A 12473-nucleotide genomic window follows, 5' to 3' on the forward strand; every position below is an offset into this window, starting at 1 on the left:
AGAAAAAAAGATGTCCTTTTCGTCATAGGGGACTGGAATGCAAAAGTAATAAGTCAAGAGATACCTGGAGTAACAGGCAAATTTGGCCTTGGAGTACAGAATGAAGCAGGGCAAATGCTAATAGAGTTTTGCCAAGAGAACTCACTGGTCATAACAAACACCCTCTTCCAACAACACAAGAGATGACTCTACACATGGATATCACCAGATGGTCGACACCGAAATCAGACTGATTATATTTTTTGCAGCTGAAGATGGAGAGGCGCTATACAGTCAGCGAAAACAAGATCGGGAGCTGACTGTAGTTCAGATCATGAACTCCTTATTGAAATTCAGACTTGAATTGAAGAAAGTAGGGAAAACCACTAGACGATTCAGGTATGACCTAAATCAAATCTTACAGTTATACAGTGGAAGTGACAAATAGATTCAAGGGATTAGATCTGATAGAGTGGCTGAAGAACTATGGATGGAAGTTCATGACATTGTACAGGAGGTGGTGATTAAAATCATCTCCGAGAAAAAGAAATGCAAAGAGGCAAAATGGTTGTCTTGAGGAGGCCTTAAAAATAGCTGAGAAAAGAAGAGAAGGTAAAGGCAAAGGAGAAAAGGAAAGATATATCCATCTGAATTCAGAGGTCCAAAGAATAGCAAGGAGAGATAAGAAAGCCTTCCTAAGTGATCAATGCAAAGAAATAGAGGAAAACAATAGGATGGAAAAGACTAGAGATCTCTTCAAGAAAATTAGAGATACCAAGGGGACATTTCAAGCAAAGATGGGCACGATAAAGGACAGAAACGGTATAGACCTAACAGAAGCAGAAGATACTAAGAAGAGGTGGCAAGAATACTCAGAAGAACTATACAGAAAAGATCTTCATGACCCAGATAACCACAAAGCTGTGATCACTCACCCAGAGCCAGACATCCTGGAATGTGAAGTCAAGTGGGCCTTAAGAAGCATCACTACGAACAAAGCTAGTGGCGGTGTTAGAATTCCAGTTGAGCTATTTCAAATCCTAAAAGATGTTGCTGTGAAAGTGCTATACTCAGTATGCCAGCAAATTTGGAAAACTCAGCAGTGGCCACAGGACTAGAAAATGTCAGTTTTCATTCCAATCCCTAAGAAAGGCAATGCCAAAGTATGTTCAAACTACCGCATAATTGCACTCATCTCACATGCTAGCAAAGTAATGCTCAAAATTCTCCAAGCTAGGCTTCAACAGTATGTGAACCGAGAACTTCCAGATGTTCAAGATGGATTTAGAAAAGGCAGAGGAACCAGAGGTCAAATTGCCAACATCCATTGGATCATCAAAAAAACAAGAGAGTTCCAGAAAAACATATACCTCTGCTTCATTGACTACATCAAAGCCTTTGACTGTGTGGATCACAAGAAACTGGAAACTTCTGAAAGAGATTGGAATACCAGACCACCTTACCTGCCTCATGAGAAACCTGTCAAGAAGCAATGGTTGGAACTGGACATGGAACAACAGACTGGTTCCACATTGGGAAAGGAGTTCATCAAGGCTGTATGTTGTCACCCTGCTTATTTAACTTATATGCAGAGTACATCATGCGAAATGCCAGGCTGGATGAAGCACAAGCTGGAATCAAGATTGCCGGGAGAAATATCAAATCACCTCAGATGTGCAGATGACACCACCCTTATGGCAGAAAGCAAACAAGAACTAAAGAGTCTCTTGATGAAAGTGAAAGAGGAGAGTGAAAAAGCTGGCTTAAAACTCAACATTCAGAAAACTAAGATCATGGCATCCAGTCCCATCACTTCACGGCAAATAGATTGGAAAGTAATGGAAACGGTGACAGACTTTATTTTCTTGGGCTCCACAATCACTGCAGATATTGACTGCAGCTATGAAATTAAAAGATGCTTGCTCCTTGGAAGAAAAGCTATGACAAACCTAGATAGCATAAAAAGCAGAGACATTACTTTGCTGACAAAGGTCCATCTCATCAAGGCTGTGGTTTTTCTAGTAGTCATGTATGGATGTGAGAGTTGGACCTTAAAGAAAGCTGAGTGCTGAAGAAATGATGCTTTTGAACTATTGTGTTGGAGAAGACTCTTGAGAGTCCCTTGGACTGCAAGGAGATCCAACCAGTCCATCCTAAAGGAAATCGGTCCTAAATATTCATTGGAAGGACTGATGCTGAAGCTGAAACTCCAATACTTTGGCCACCTGATGCAAAGAACTGACTCATTTGAAAAGACCCTGATGTTGGGAAAGATTGAAGGCAGGAGGAGAAGGGGACGACAGAGGATGAGATGGTTGGATAGCATCACCAACTTGATCGACATGAGTTTGAGTAAGGTCCAGGAGATGATGATGGACAGGGAAGCCTGGCTTGCTGCAGTCCATGGGATGGCAGAGAGTCGGACACAACTGAGCAACTGAACTGAGAGCCTGAGGGCATGTGGAGTGGGGACCGGGGGTTGTGAGAGTACAAGAAGGGCTCGAGATAAGAACAAGACTCCACTCACTGAGTGATCCTAGAAAAGCCATTTGTATCTCAAGCCTCCTGTCTGCAACGTGGGGCTCTCTGTAGGGCCGGCATGCTGGCAGTCTGCAAAAGCAGAAGGGAGAAAAATGTAAGCCTTTCCAGCAAATGGGCAGGGTGCAGTGTTTTTCCTTAACTGCCCCAGGAGCAATTTGCGGCAATTTTGAAAAGTTCGACCAACTTTTTAAATTCTCTTTTGCTTTTCCAACTAGCAACTGGCACAGATCGAGACAGACCTGAAGTCCCGAACGGCTGCCTACAACACTCTGAAGACAAACCTAGAGAATCTGGAGAAGAAATCCATGTGAGTATTCGGGCTCCGAGATCCTGGTGGCCTCAGGGCCTGGCTGAGTTGGGGTCCAAGCTAGGCTTATACATGCACGTTTGAGATTGCTGGTTGAGCCAAGGTCTGTGTCTGTCTGTGTCTGAGCGGTCAGGCCAGAGGCACTGGTGCATGTTCACAAGCTATGTGCTGGGTGGGGATGTCAGCAGTGGCAGTGGTTGATCCTTTGAGCACATACACTGAGTGAAGGAGATGAGGGTGAAGTGGGTCAGTGTCTACCTCCCTCTTCTGTTCATTCTTTCGAGCAATGGGTGTTTTTTTGGCCACACCTTGCATCTTGTGGGATCTTAGTTCCCTGGCCAGGGACTGAACCCAGGCCACTACAGTGAAAGTGCAGAGTCCTAACCACTGGAACCACCAGTTTGAGCAAACTCCAAGAGATAGTGAAGGACAGGGAAGCTTGGAGTGCTTCAGTTCATGGGGTCACAAACAGTCGGACATGACTGAGCAACTGAACAACTATGCACTGATACTACAGAGAATCTCAAGAACTATAATTTTGGCCCAATTGCTGGTACAACACCCTTGGCCCCTGTTCTAGAAAATACCATGACCTCAATAAGACTAGGCTCCACTGGACACACATGCAAAGCTGTTTCAGGTGAATGTCTCCTGGCTGCTGGACCGACAAGGCTTGTAATGTGAAACGGAGCCCTCACCGGGGCTGTGTTTGCCCAGCACAGCCCAGGTGGCATCTTGAGCCAGCCACTGTGTGGCCACTTGTGTAACTTAAGCTGCCTGCCACCAGCGATCCCCTCCCAACAGCCGGTGGCTTGTGCCAGGGCAGCGCAGGCAGCCAAAGTGTTGAATTCAGCTCGGGCAACTGGTGATAGCACCTGGGGTCCTGCCAGTTACTGCAGTTCTGGCCGCCCAGACACAAAGCTGGGGGACACTTGCCCCAGGGTCCCCACCCGTCCCTGGGGAGTGTCCCAGGCCTTCCTGTCCCCCGCTGCCCTGGGTGTTATGGGTGTGCCCAGGGGTGCCTCTGTGTGCCTTTCTGCTGACCCCATCTCTTTTTCCCCCCCGAATCCAGGGGAAACCTCTTCACTCGGACCCTGAGCGACATTGTGAGCAAAGAAGACTTTGTGCTGGATTCCGAGTACCTGATCACACTGTTGGTCATTGTCCCCAAGTAAGCGGGCCAGGGGGAGAGGGGAGTTGGGGGTTTCTGGCTGGGTTGGCGATCACAAAGGAAATCGTCCTGCCCAGTGGAGAGGAAGGGAGAGCCCACCACGGCCAGATCCCGGGGCCCTAAATGGCAGCTGTGGAGTTGGTTTCAGGAGCAGGTGATAGAGCTTGTGGCAGTCACAGTGACAGGAGCGGCCATTTCTCAGACATCCATCCACTGTTGTCAGATGCCATACACAGGAGGCATCTCACACACGCCTGGGGGCTGTTACTGTTCCCTTGTCCTGAGACCAGAGAGCTCAGCTGGCCTGCCCAAGGTCACACAGGCCTCGGGTTAGAGCTCCCAGCCGGAGTCTCCACTGAGTCCTTCCCATGGGCCCCTCCCTGCTGCCTGGGGCCTCCTGGGGAGGTGAGCATTCCAATGCCCATGGCAGGGCCTCGGGGGATGTTTGGGGTGCTGTCTGGCCCTCAGCCCTGCTTCCCCTCGTCCCTCAGGGAAAAGGGCACGCAGTTTCCTAGACTTTCAGGACACCTCACAACCTTTTCTGCAAAAATCATTGAATGATTCTGTACTCTTGCAGACCAAGTTACGTACAATGGCAGAAAACCTACGAATCCCTCTCAGACATGGTCGTCCCACGGTCAACCAAGTAAGTGAGGCCTCAGGTCCTGGGTTTGGGGGGCCATGTATGGGCACTCTGAGACACCCAGCCACCAAACATACCCCAGAGGTGCAAGGGCCCTCAGCCATCCACACACGTGCGTTCACAGCCACACACTCAGCCACAGGCCAGACTCCCTCCATCTTTCAGAAGTCTGCTCCCTTGCTGTCTCCTCCAGGAAGCCCTCCCTGACTGCCTTCTGGCCCTCAGCACTTGCAAGGCAGCACTCTGTTCCACATGCTCATCTTGGCCTGGATTCTTCCCCACCTGAGGGTCAAGCAAGGGCCTGGCCGTGATGGCCACAGAGCACGAGCAGGGAAGGAAGAGTCTTGGCATGTGGCCTGCTGGGGTCAGAGCAGGAGCGGCCAGTGAGGGCTGGAAAAGTGACTTAGAAGGGATGGAGGAACATATTTGACCCATGAGTGCCACCCAGTGGGGAAAACCAACGATTTAGCGCTGCAGGCAGGAGCAAGCATGGATCTCACTGTACAATGTGAAGTGGAGAGAAAGTTGTAGAAGGGGACACACAGCACGAAGCCATTTATTATTTAAGATCTCCAAATGGACAGAACCAGACGGTATGTGACTTGAGAGGTGCAGGTGCACGGATCACGGGGTATTTGAGGATGAGAAATGCTGAACAGCACAGCGATGACCTGGGGTGGGCAGCAGGATGCGGTTGGGAGGGCACGTGGGTCTTCAATTGTATGAAAATTATTCTATGTCTTAAGCTTGATGGGGGAGGGGGATCCATGGATATTTGTCATTCTCTCTACCTTTCCCTGCGTCTGAAATAGCTTGTCATTTGAAATGATTTGACAGTGAGTCTTGTGGCTCAGACGGTAAAGAATTCAACTGTAGTGCAGGAGACCTGGGTTCGATCCCTGCGTTGGGAAGATCCCCTGGAGAAGGGAATGGCAACCCACTCCAGTACTGTTGCCTGGAGAATCCCATGGCCAGAGAAGCCTGGCGGGCTGCAGTTCACGGGGTCGCAAAGAGTCGGATAAGACTGAGCAACTAACACACACACACACACTTGGGTGCACACGGAGCTCAGTGTGGGGGCAGCCTTGCCCACTCCCATCCCAGCCCAGAGGCCTCTGGCCTGGCACCTGCTGCAGGGCTGGCTCTCCTGGGTCACAGGCTCTCAAGCGATAGCAATCAAGAACTGAACTGAAGAGTGCGGGGAACAGGACAGTCACAGCCTGAGGTCACAAGGGGAGGCTGGAGGAGTGAGCCGGGGGCAGTGTACCCGCAGGAGGTGGAGGAGGGGGTGCAGGCTGGCAGAGGAACTGCCCTCAAAGCTGGCCTGCTGGGCTGGAATGTTCACTTTTCTCCAGGGCTGGCTGTCCGTGGCCACATGAAGGGAGAGGCTGCTACCGGATGTGGCTTGGCTTCGCAGACTAGAACCCCCAGGCCCTTCATTGTCAGGGGGTACCTGTGAGCCTGCTGAAATGACTGTGGAAAGGTTCCTGGAACCTGGGTCAGCCCTGATGGGTGGCTTGGAGAAGCAGGAAAGGTGACCCGAAACCCTGCCCAGGCCCATGGTCAGGTCATGTGGTCAGCAGGATGCCAAGGCCCTTAGAGCAGGGGTCCCAGTGACCACAGCACTCCTACACAGGGTGTGCCAGGGAGGCCGTGTCTAATTAGAACAGTGTGACACTGGACTTGAAATGCCCATTGTGGGTTGGTTTTTACCAATGGGAACTCTGCCCTGCTTCATTGCACCGTGGCATTCGAGAGCTGGGCACTTGCTATGCATGCCAGGTGATTGAGATCCATGATCAGCTGGCTCTTGGCCGGTTCATGTCCGGATCACCAGCCCAGATCTGCACAAGAATCCAGCATTTTCCTCCGGGGCCTGTGTTCAGATCAGCCGCAGGCCCCTACAGCTCTAGCCTAGAGGGTGAGTGAAAGGAGCCGGAGTTAGGCTGCTGACAGCACTCTGCCTGGAGTTAGGACACAGGAAGGGTTGTCCTTCATCCGGTGCCCTCGCTCCTTCCAGGGCCACTGCTCCTGGACCACCGGGCTCCCCCTGGCAGCCACCTACTGCCCCCAGGGAGACGATGGACTCTTTCCGGGCCAGCTCAGGGGCCTGGTGGTGCATCCAGTGAACAAGACCTTCTCTCCAACAGATTGATCGCTGAGGACAAGGAGGGCGGCCTCTTCACTGTGACTCTGTTTCGAAAAGTGATCGATGATTTCAAAACCAAAGCCAAAGAGAATAAGTAAGGGCCAGCCTTGGTGGGTTTTCCCTGAGTTTGGTTCGTCTGCCCTTGGAGGGGGTGATTTCTGGCCCGACTGGAAGCTTCTTAGCCACAGCCACTCGTTTGCTTGTTTTAAGGTTCACTGTACGAGAATTTTACTATGATGAAAAAGAAATTAAAAGGGAAAGGGAAGAGATGACCCGATTGCTGTCGGATAAGAAGCAACAATATGTGAGTATATGATACTGGCCGGGAGGGTCCTCAGGAAGGTTCTGGGTGGTCCCCACCCCACCACAATGCCACCCTACCTCCCACCCCTGCAGCACAGGCCTGGAGCAGAAGGGCCCTGCCCAGTCCCCACCCCACAGTGCCCTTCATCCCCCTCCCCCCGGTGCACACCCCCAGGGATGTGTCCTGAGGGGCTGCTGGAGCAGGTCTGGGGGACAGTGACAAGCAGGGTAACCCGGACGTGGCACATGAGCCCTGCAGCAGGAGATCTCACCGAGCCAGGCCCTGCCCCCCGGGAAGGGACTCCGGGCTTCGTCCTGGGGATGAGAAAGTGAGGCTCTGAGAGCCCCCGGAGGGCGGGCGAGGCTGTTGGCACTTCAGGCAGCAGCGCGTGTGCCAAGAGCGGCCACCAGCTTGCAGAATGCAGCCAGCAGTCACCGGAAGCCCTGGCCTGCGTGGGACGTGACCAGTCACAAGCACCTGTATTTACCTCCCCCAGGCTTTTAGCAAAGAGTGGGTGCTTCTCCCAGAAACTTCGACCGCTGCCACTCAGAACTTTCTCCTGTGTGAGGGCAGCTGAGCTCAAGGGGGGAGAAAAACAGGTTTTCATTGTTGACGTGTGAGCGGTGCGGCCGTGACTCTGTAAAATGGGTGCATTCCGGACACGGCCACCCCCAGCTCGGAGCGAGCCTGAGCCCCGTGGGATGTTTTCAGGTCCCCTCCCCCACTGGCCCCACCAGGGAGGGTTCTCAGAGAAGCTTCCAGTTCGGCCCCTAGTGTCGAGAGGAGGGAGGAGGGGGAGGTCTAGTGTGTAAACACGAGGCTACGTATGTGTTTGGGTGACATGTGAGTGCCTCCCATGGGCCGTGTGTTTACCCAGGGCCTCCTGCGGTCTCAGGCTGGGCCTTCTGCCTGTCCCACCTGACCTCTCTGGTCAGTGACCTTTGCGGAGGGACAGCAGACACATGGCCTCCAAGTGAGAACCAGGCTCAGAGCCCCCCAGAATGGGGCCCCCTGATGCCCACCGGATCAAGCCATCCTTCTTTGAGGAGGAAATGGAAGCTGATGACATAGAAGTACCTGTGGGGGATTTCAGCCCCTCTCCCCTGGAGGCGGGCATAGCTACCTGCTCCGGTATTCTTGCCTGGAGAATCCCGTGGACTGAGGAGCCTGGGGGGCTACCATACATAGGGTCGCACAGAGTCGGACACGGCTGAAGCGACTTAGCACAGACGCCCTTCGAGGAGAAAGGCACGAACACATACAACAAGGGAACTCACACTTCTTACATCTATAATCTGTCGGGCTCCAGCCAAGGCTCCAGGGCTTGGCGCCCCTTCCTGAGGCTAAGGACTGAGCTGGAGCCCTAAGCCCCTTGTCTCAGACCCCACTCACCGGCGGAAAGGATGATCACCAGCAAGAGCTAAGGTCCAAAGAGTGTTGTCCTTTACCCCAGCTCACCCGAAACCAAAATAACCCAAGGACGTTCGAGCCCTCTCTCTAGCTGAGGCCTTTGCCCGCTTGCTTCAGTCCTGGCCCCAGCCCCCCATGGCGTCTCTGGAGGGGGCTTGATGGTAGCACCTTTCACAGGTGTCCGGGGCCTTTGGCACCCATCTCCAAGCTGGCACAGACCCCCCCTGGAGATCATAGTGATACACCCAAACCTGATGCCTGCACCTCCGTCTCAGGTTGCTCACTGGCGCTTTTTCACATGGTGTAGACTTCGGCACCCCTGGCTGCCCCGGGGAGCCCTGCCCAGTCTCCCTGGAGGGGGAACCGGAGCCCCGAAGCCCCGGAGCCACACTGAAACATTTAGTTCCTTGTGATGCTCTTGCGGTGCCCCCGCGAGCAGAGTCAGCTGGGGTCAGCTCTACCCCAGCTTAAAAATCTCTTCCCGCCTTTAGCCTTCTTTGAGGTGGGACCAGCGTCCTGCGTCCCTGTCATTAGCTTGTTAACTGGAGGGGCCAGGCTGGGTCCCGGGTTTCAGCCCCCTTTGAGAATACAGCCCGGGATTTTCCTGGGCTTTGCCCCTGTTTGCACAGGAAGATGTTAAAGGATGCTTGGCTCATTTTCTGCCTGCAACATGCCTAAGTGCACTCCGATTGCCAAGGAGGCAATTGTGGGCTGGCCTTGGGGGAGACACCCTGACGGAGCCCACACAGTCCGGCACGTGGAGCTGGTCGATGCCAATGTGGGAAAGCTCCTGGCCAGGCCGAGGGAGGGGCTGTGGACTCTGCCCCTGGAATACAGAATCCTGGGTCTCTAATGCCATCTGCCACCCCCCCATCCCATCCCACCCCCAGGGGGCCAAGGGCATCATCTCTCCCTCCAGTCCAACCAGCACGCAAGTCCACGGGCAGTGGGCCGGCATTCCTGAGTCGCCAAACACGTGCTTTTCAAGCCGTGAGAATGATTTCTATTTTGTGATGCCTGTTTGCTGAAAGATTAATAAATCATTTCTGTGCCCTTAGCAAACTTCCTGTGTTGCTCTTAAAAAGGGATCATCCACCTTCCCGGACCACAAGGTTAAGGTAACCCCGCTAGGGAACCCCGATAGGCCCGCTGCGGGGCAGAGCGACAGAGAGAGAGAGTGTGAGGGCGAGGGTGAGGTAAGCAACCCCCCCGGGAGCCCTGGGGTTCCCTGGCTCGCATGTCCTCGCCCGCCCGCGCAGGCACCTTTGGGAGAAAACAAATCCTCGCCTTTCCTGTTACCTACTGTGGCGAATCACGCTTCCTCCTGATCTGCAGGGCCTCTTGGGAGCTGCCCTCCCCTCCCCCAGCAGTGATGGGTGCTTGCTGGCCAGGGTGCCTTGGTTCTGGCTAGAGGTGGCTGGAGCTGGTGATGGGGCACATCCTGGCTGGGGGCGGGGGGGTGGTGGTGGTCGGGCATCTCAGTTGTCTTCCCTGGGTGCCCCGGCTGGACCCACCCCTGACCTCTGCGGACATCCGCGGAGGACAACCACGCCAGCATTAGTGATGGCTGCTGTGGCTGAGGGGCTGAGGCCATGTGAAGTGGGGCCGTGAGGAGACCCCTGGAAGCGGTGCTGGTGGATGATGCCAGGACCTGGCAGCCGGGGGACTCCTTGGCAGCACAGTGTTAGATGGAGAAGCCTGCTAGCACCTGCGGAGAGCCCTGGGTCAGGGGCTACCCAGCCCCCTGCAGCTTGGTCGGTGGTGGCCCCGTGCGTGTGCCGGCTGGGCTGGCCCACCGAGGCACCCCGGCACCAGGCGTCCCCTGAGGAACACGCACCCGGGCCTGGCCCTGGGCCTTGTCCGACCGACCTGCTGCTTCTGCGGGCCGCTGGGCATTTCTTCTTGGCTCGGGGCTCACTCTGTCAAAACCCACGTCCCTCTGCTGGCCGGGCGTTGGGTGGAGTGGCTGGGAGGGGTCACTACTCTCCTGTCCTCTGCAGGGCCCGCTGCTGCGATGGCTCAAGGTCAACTTCAGCGAAGCCTTTATTGCCTGGATCCACATCAAGGCGCTGAGAGTGTTTGTGGAGTCTGTGCTCAGGTGTGTGGACGTGATGCTCTGGGGCCACCTGGCCTCTGCCACCCTCCTTCCAACCACGACCCCCCGAACCTGCCAGCCTCTGGGACATGCCCTGGCCCTCCTACCCTCTTCTTCTGCAATTCTTGGCTCTTGGCAACAGGCTTAGAGATTCCTGACTCGAACAAACCGTCCCTCAGTCCTGAGGCCCCTGCTCTCCAGTGCTCTGTGTCTTTCCTGCCAGGCTGGCGTCTTGCTCCCCCCACCCACTCTGTGCAGCCATCCAGGGCCCAGTGGCTCCTGCAAGAAACACCAGCACTGTCTCCATCCTTGACTTTTGAGGCCTAGTCCTAAAAGCAGCACAAAATATAAAACCCAAACGAACCAACAACAACAAAACTTACTTTACCTCCTTTTTAACAAATGCAAAATAGGTTCACTGTTTTGTGGAAAACTTGGCAATTACAGGTTAGCACAAAGAATGAAGAAAAATCACCTGTAACTTTAACACCAAGAGGAAACACTGCTAACTCGCTGGTGTTTCTAGCATCCTTCAGGCTTTTTGAGATTGTTTTTTTTTAAATTTGCAGATACGCATGATTTTTATAAAATGTTTACAAAAATGCAGTCAAGCAGGAAATATTTATTGAAGCCCATTTGAACATCTCCTGTGTCCTGAACTATTGTGGGGGGGGGCGGGGTCTTGGCAGCACTGCATGTAGCTGACTGCACCCCCATTCCCAAAGCTCGGCCTGCTCTGGCCTGCAGGTCCAGTGGCCCCTTGGCCCCTCTGGGGTGGTCTTGCTGGACCCCTTCCCTGCCTACACCGAAGGCATCCTCAGGACCCCATCCCACACCTGTCTGGTGGAGTGCCCGGCTCTCTCTTCCTTGCTCAGGCTTCCTAGGTGCCCCCTGCTATTCATTTCCCCAGAGGCTTCCCCTGGACTTCTGGCTCATCTTCCCTCCCAGTCCTTTCCTTCTGATCCTCGTATCTGCCAATGGCCTCAGGTTTCTCCCCAAACTTCAAGGCCCCCTTGGACACCTCCCTCCCCTCATCGTTACGTCCTTCCCCCTCCCTCCACATCACGGCACCCCGACAAGCCTCCATCCTGCCATGACCCTCGCTCTCTCTCTCTTTCACCGTCTCCTTCCCAGCTGTCGCCAAAGGCTCTTTCTTGGTCCTCTGCCTCCAGCTCATCCTTCATGTGGCTGCCAATGTGGTTTTGTCTGAACACAAGCTAGGTCTGACGTGGCTCCGCGTCTTCTCTCAGATATCTCAGACCTCTGTCCTGGCAAGCATTGTGACAAGGGGCTGAAGGGCAGACTCAAGATAACCCAGAGTGTTCTAGCCATCAACAGGCCCCAGTCTGTCCCTGCTCACCTTGAAAATCATTGGCCCTCAGGCTCAGCACAGCAAAGCCTGCCATCCTTACTGGAGGCCCAAATTGCTCAAGAGCGAGGCCCAGATGGTCCACAGAGGTCCCGCATATCATGTTTAAGCTCAATAAAATGGAGTATATGCAAAAACAATTCTATTCAAAACTATCAATGTATGGCATTTTAAAAACTTATACTTTTATTTCTCCTGAATAGTTGCAACACATCACTGCTGTTAAAAAAAAAATTCAAGTTCAGAAATAGGTACTGTGGAAAGTAAGTTCCTGTCAGTTCCACCAGCCATGGATTATCCCAGTTAATGGTTTTAAGACTCTTCTTTCCCAAGTTGGTTCATTTATACTTGATGTTCTGCAACTTGTTTTTTTCATCTGCTTATAGTCTCATCACTATGCATAGAGATACTCAATCTTTTTTCATGATATTTTCATATTCCATCATATGGAGAGAGCACAAGCTAAGAAAACAGATGTTAAAGCAATTTGATTAGAGTGGATGGC

General features: G+C 53.3%; 1 protein-coding gene across 4 annotated transcripts in view; it reads left to right on the forward strand.

Annotated features, from left to right (window-relative positions):
- Positions 1 to 12473, forward strand: part of ATP6V1C2 (ATPase H+ transporting V1 subunit C2) — an 82482-nt gene that overhangs the window by 66603 nt on the left and 3406 nt on the right. For all 4 annotated transcript variants that reach the window (XM_061154816.1, XM_061154815.1, XM_061154814.1 and 1 more), the window contains 7 exons: positions 2736 to 2827; positions 3900 to 3998; positions 4576 to 4644; positions 6792 to 6884; positions 7001 to 7094; positions 9563 to 9700; positions 10505 to 10602. In XM_061154816.1, the coding sequence (XP_061010799.1) occupies positions 2736 to 2827; positions 3900 to 3998; positions 4576 to 4644; positions 6792 to 6884; positions 7001 to 7094; positions 9563 to 9700; positions 10505 to 10602 (683 nt within the window). The remainder of the gene's footprint in view (positions 1 to 2735; positions 2828 to 3899; positions 3999 to 4575; positions 4645 to 6791; positions 6885 to 7000; positions 7095 to 9562; positions 9701 to 10504; positions 10603 to 12473) is intronic.

This window comes from Dama dama, chromosome 11 (genome assembly GCF_033118175.1).
Source record: "Dama dama isolate Ldn47 chromosome 11, ASM3311817v1, whole genome shotgun sequence".
Classification (NCBI taxonomy): Eukaryota; Metazoa; Chordata; class Mammalia; order Artiodactyla; family Cervidae; genus Dama; species Dama dama.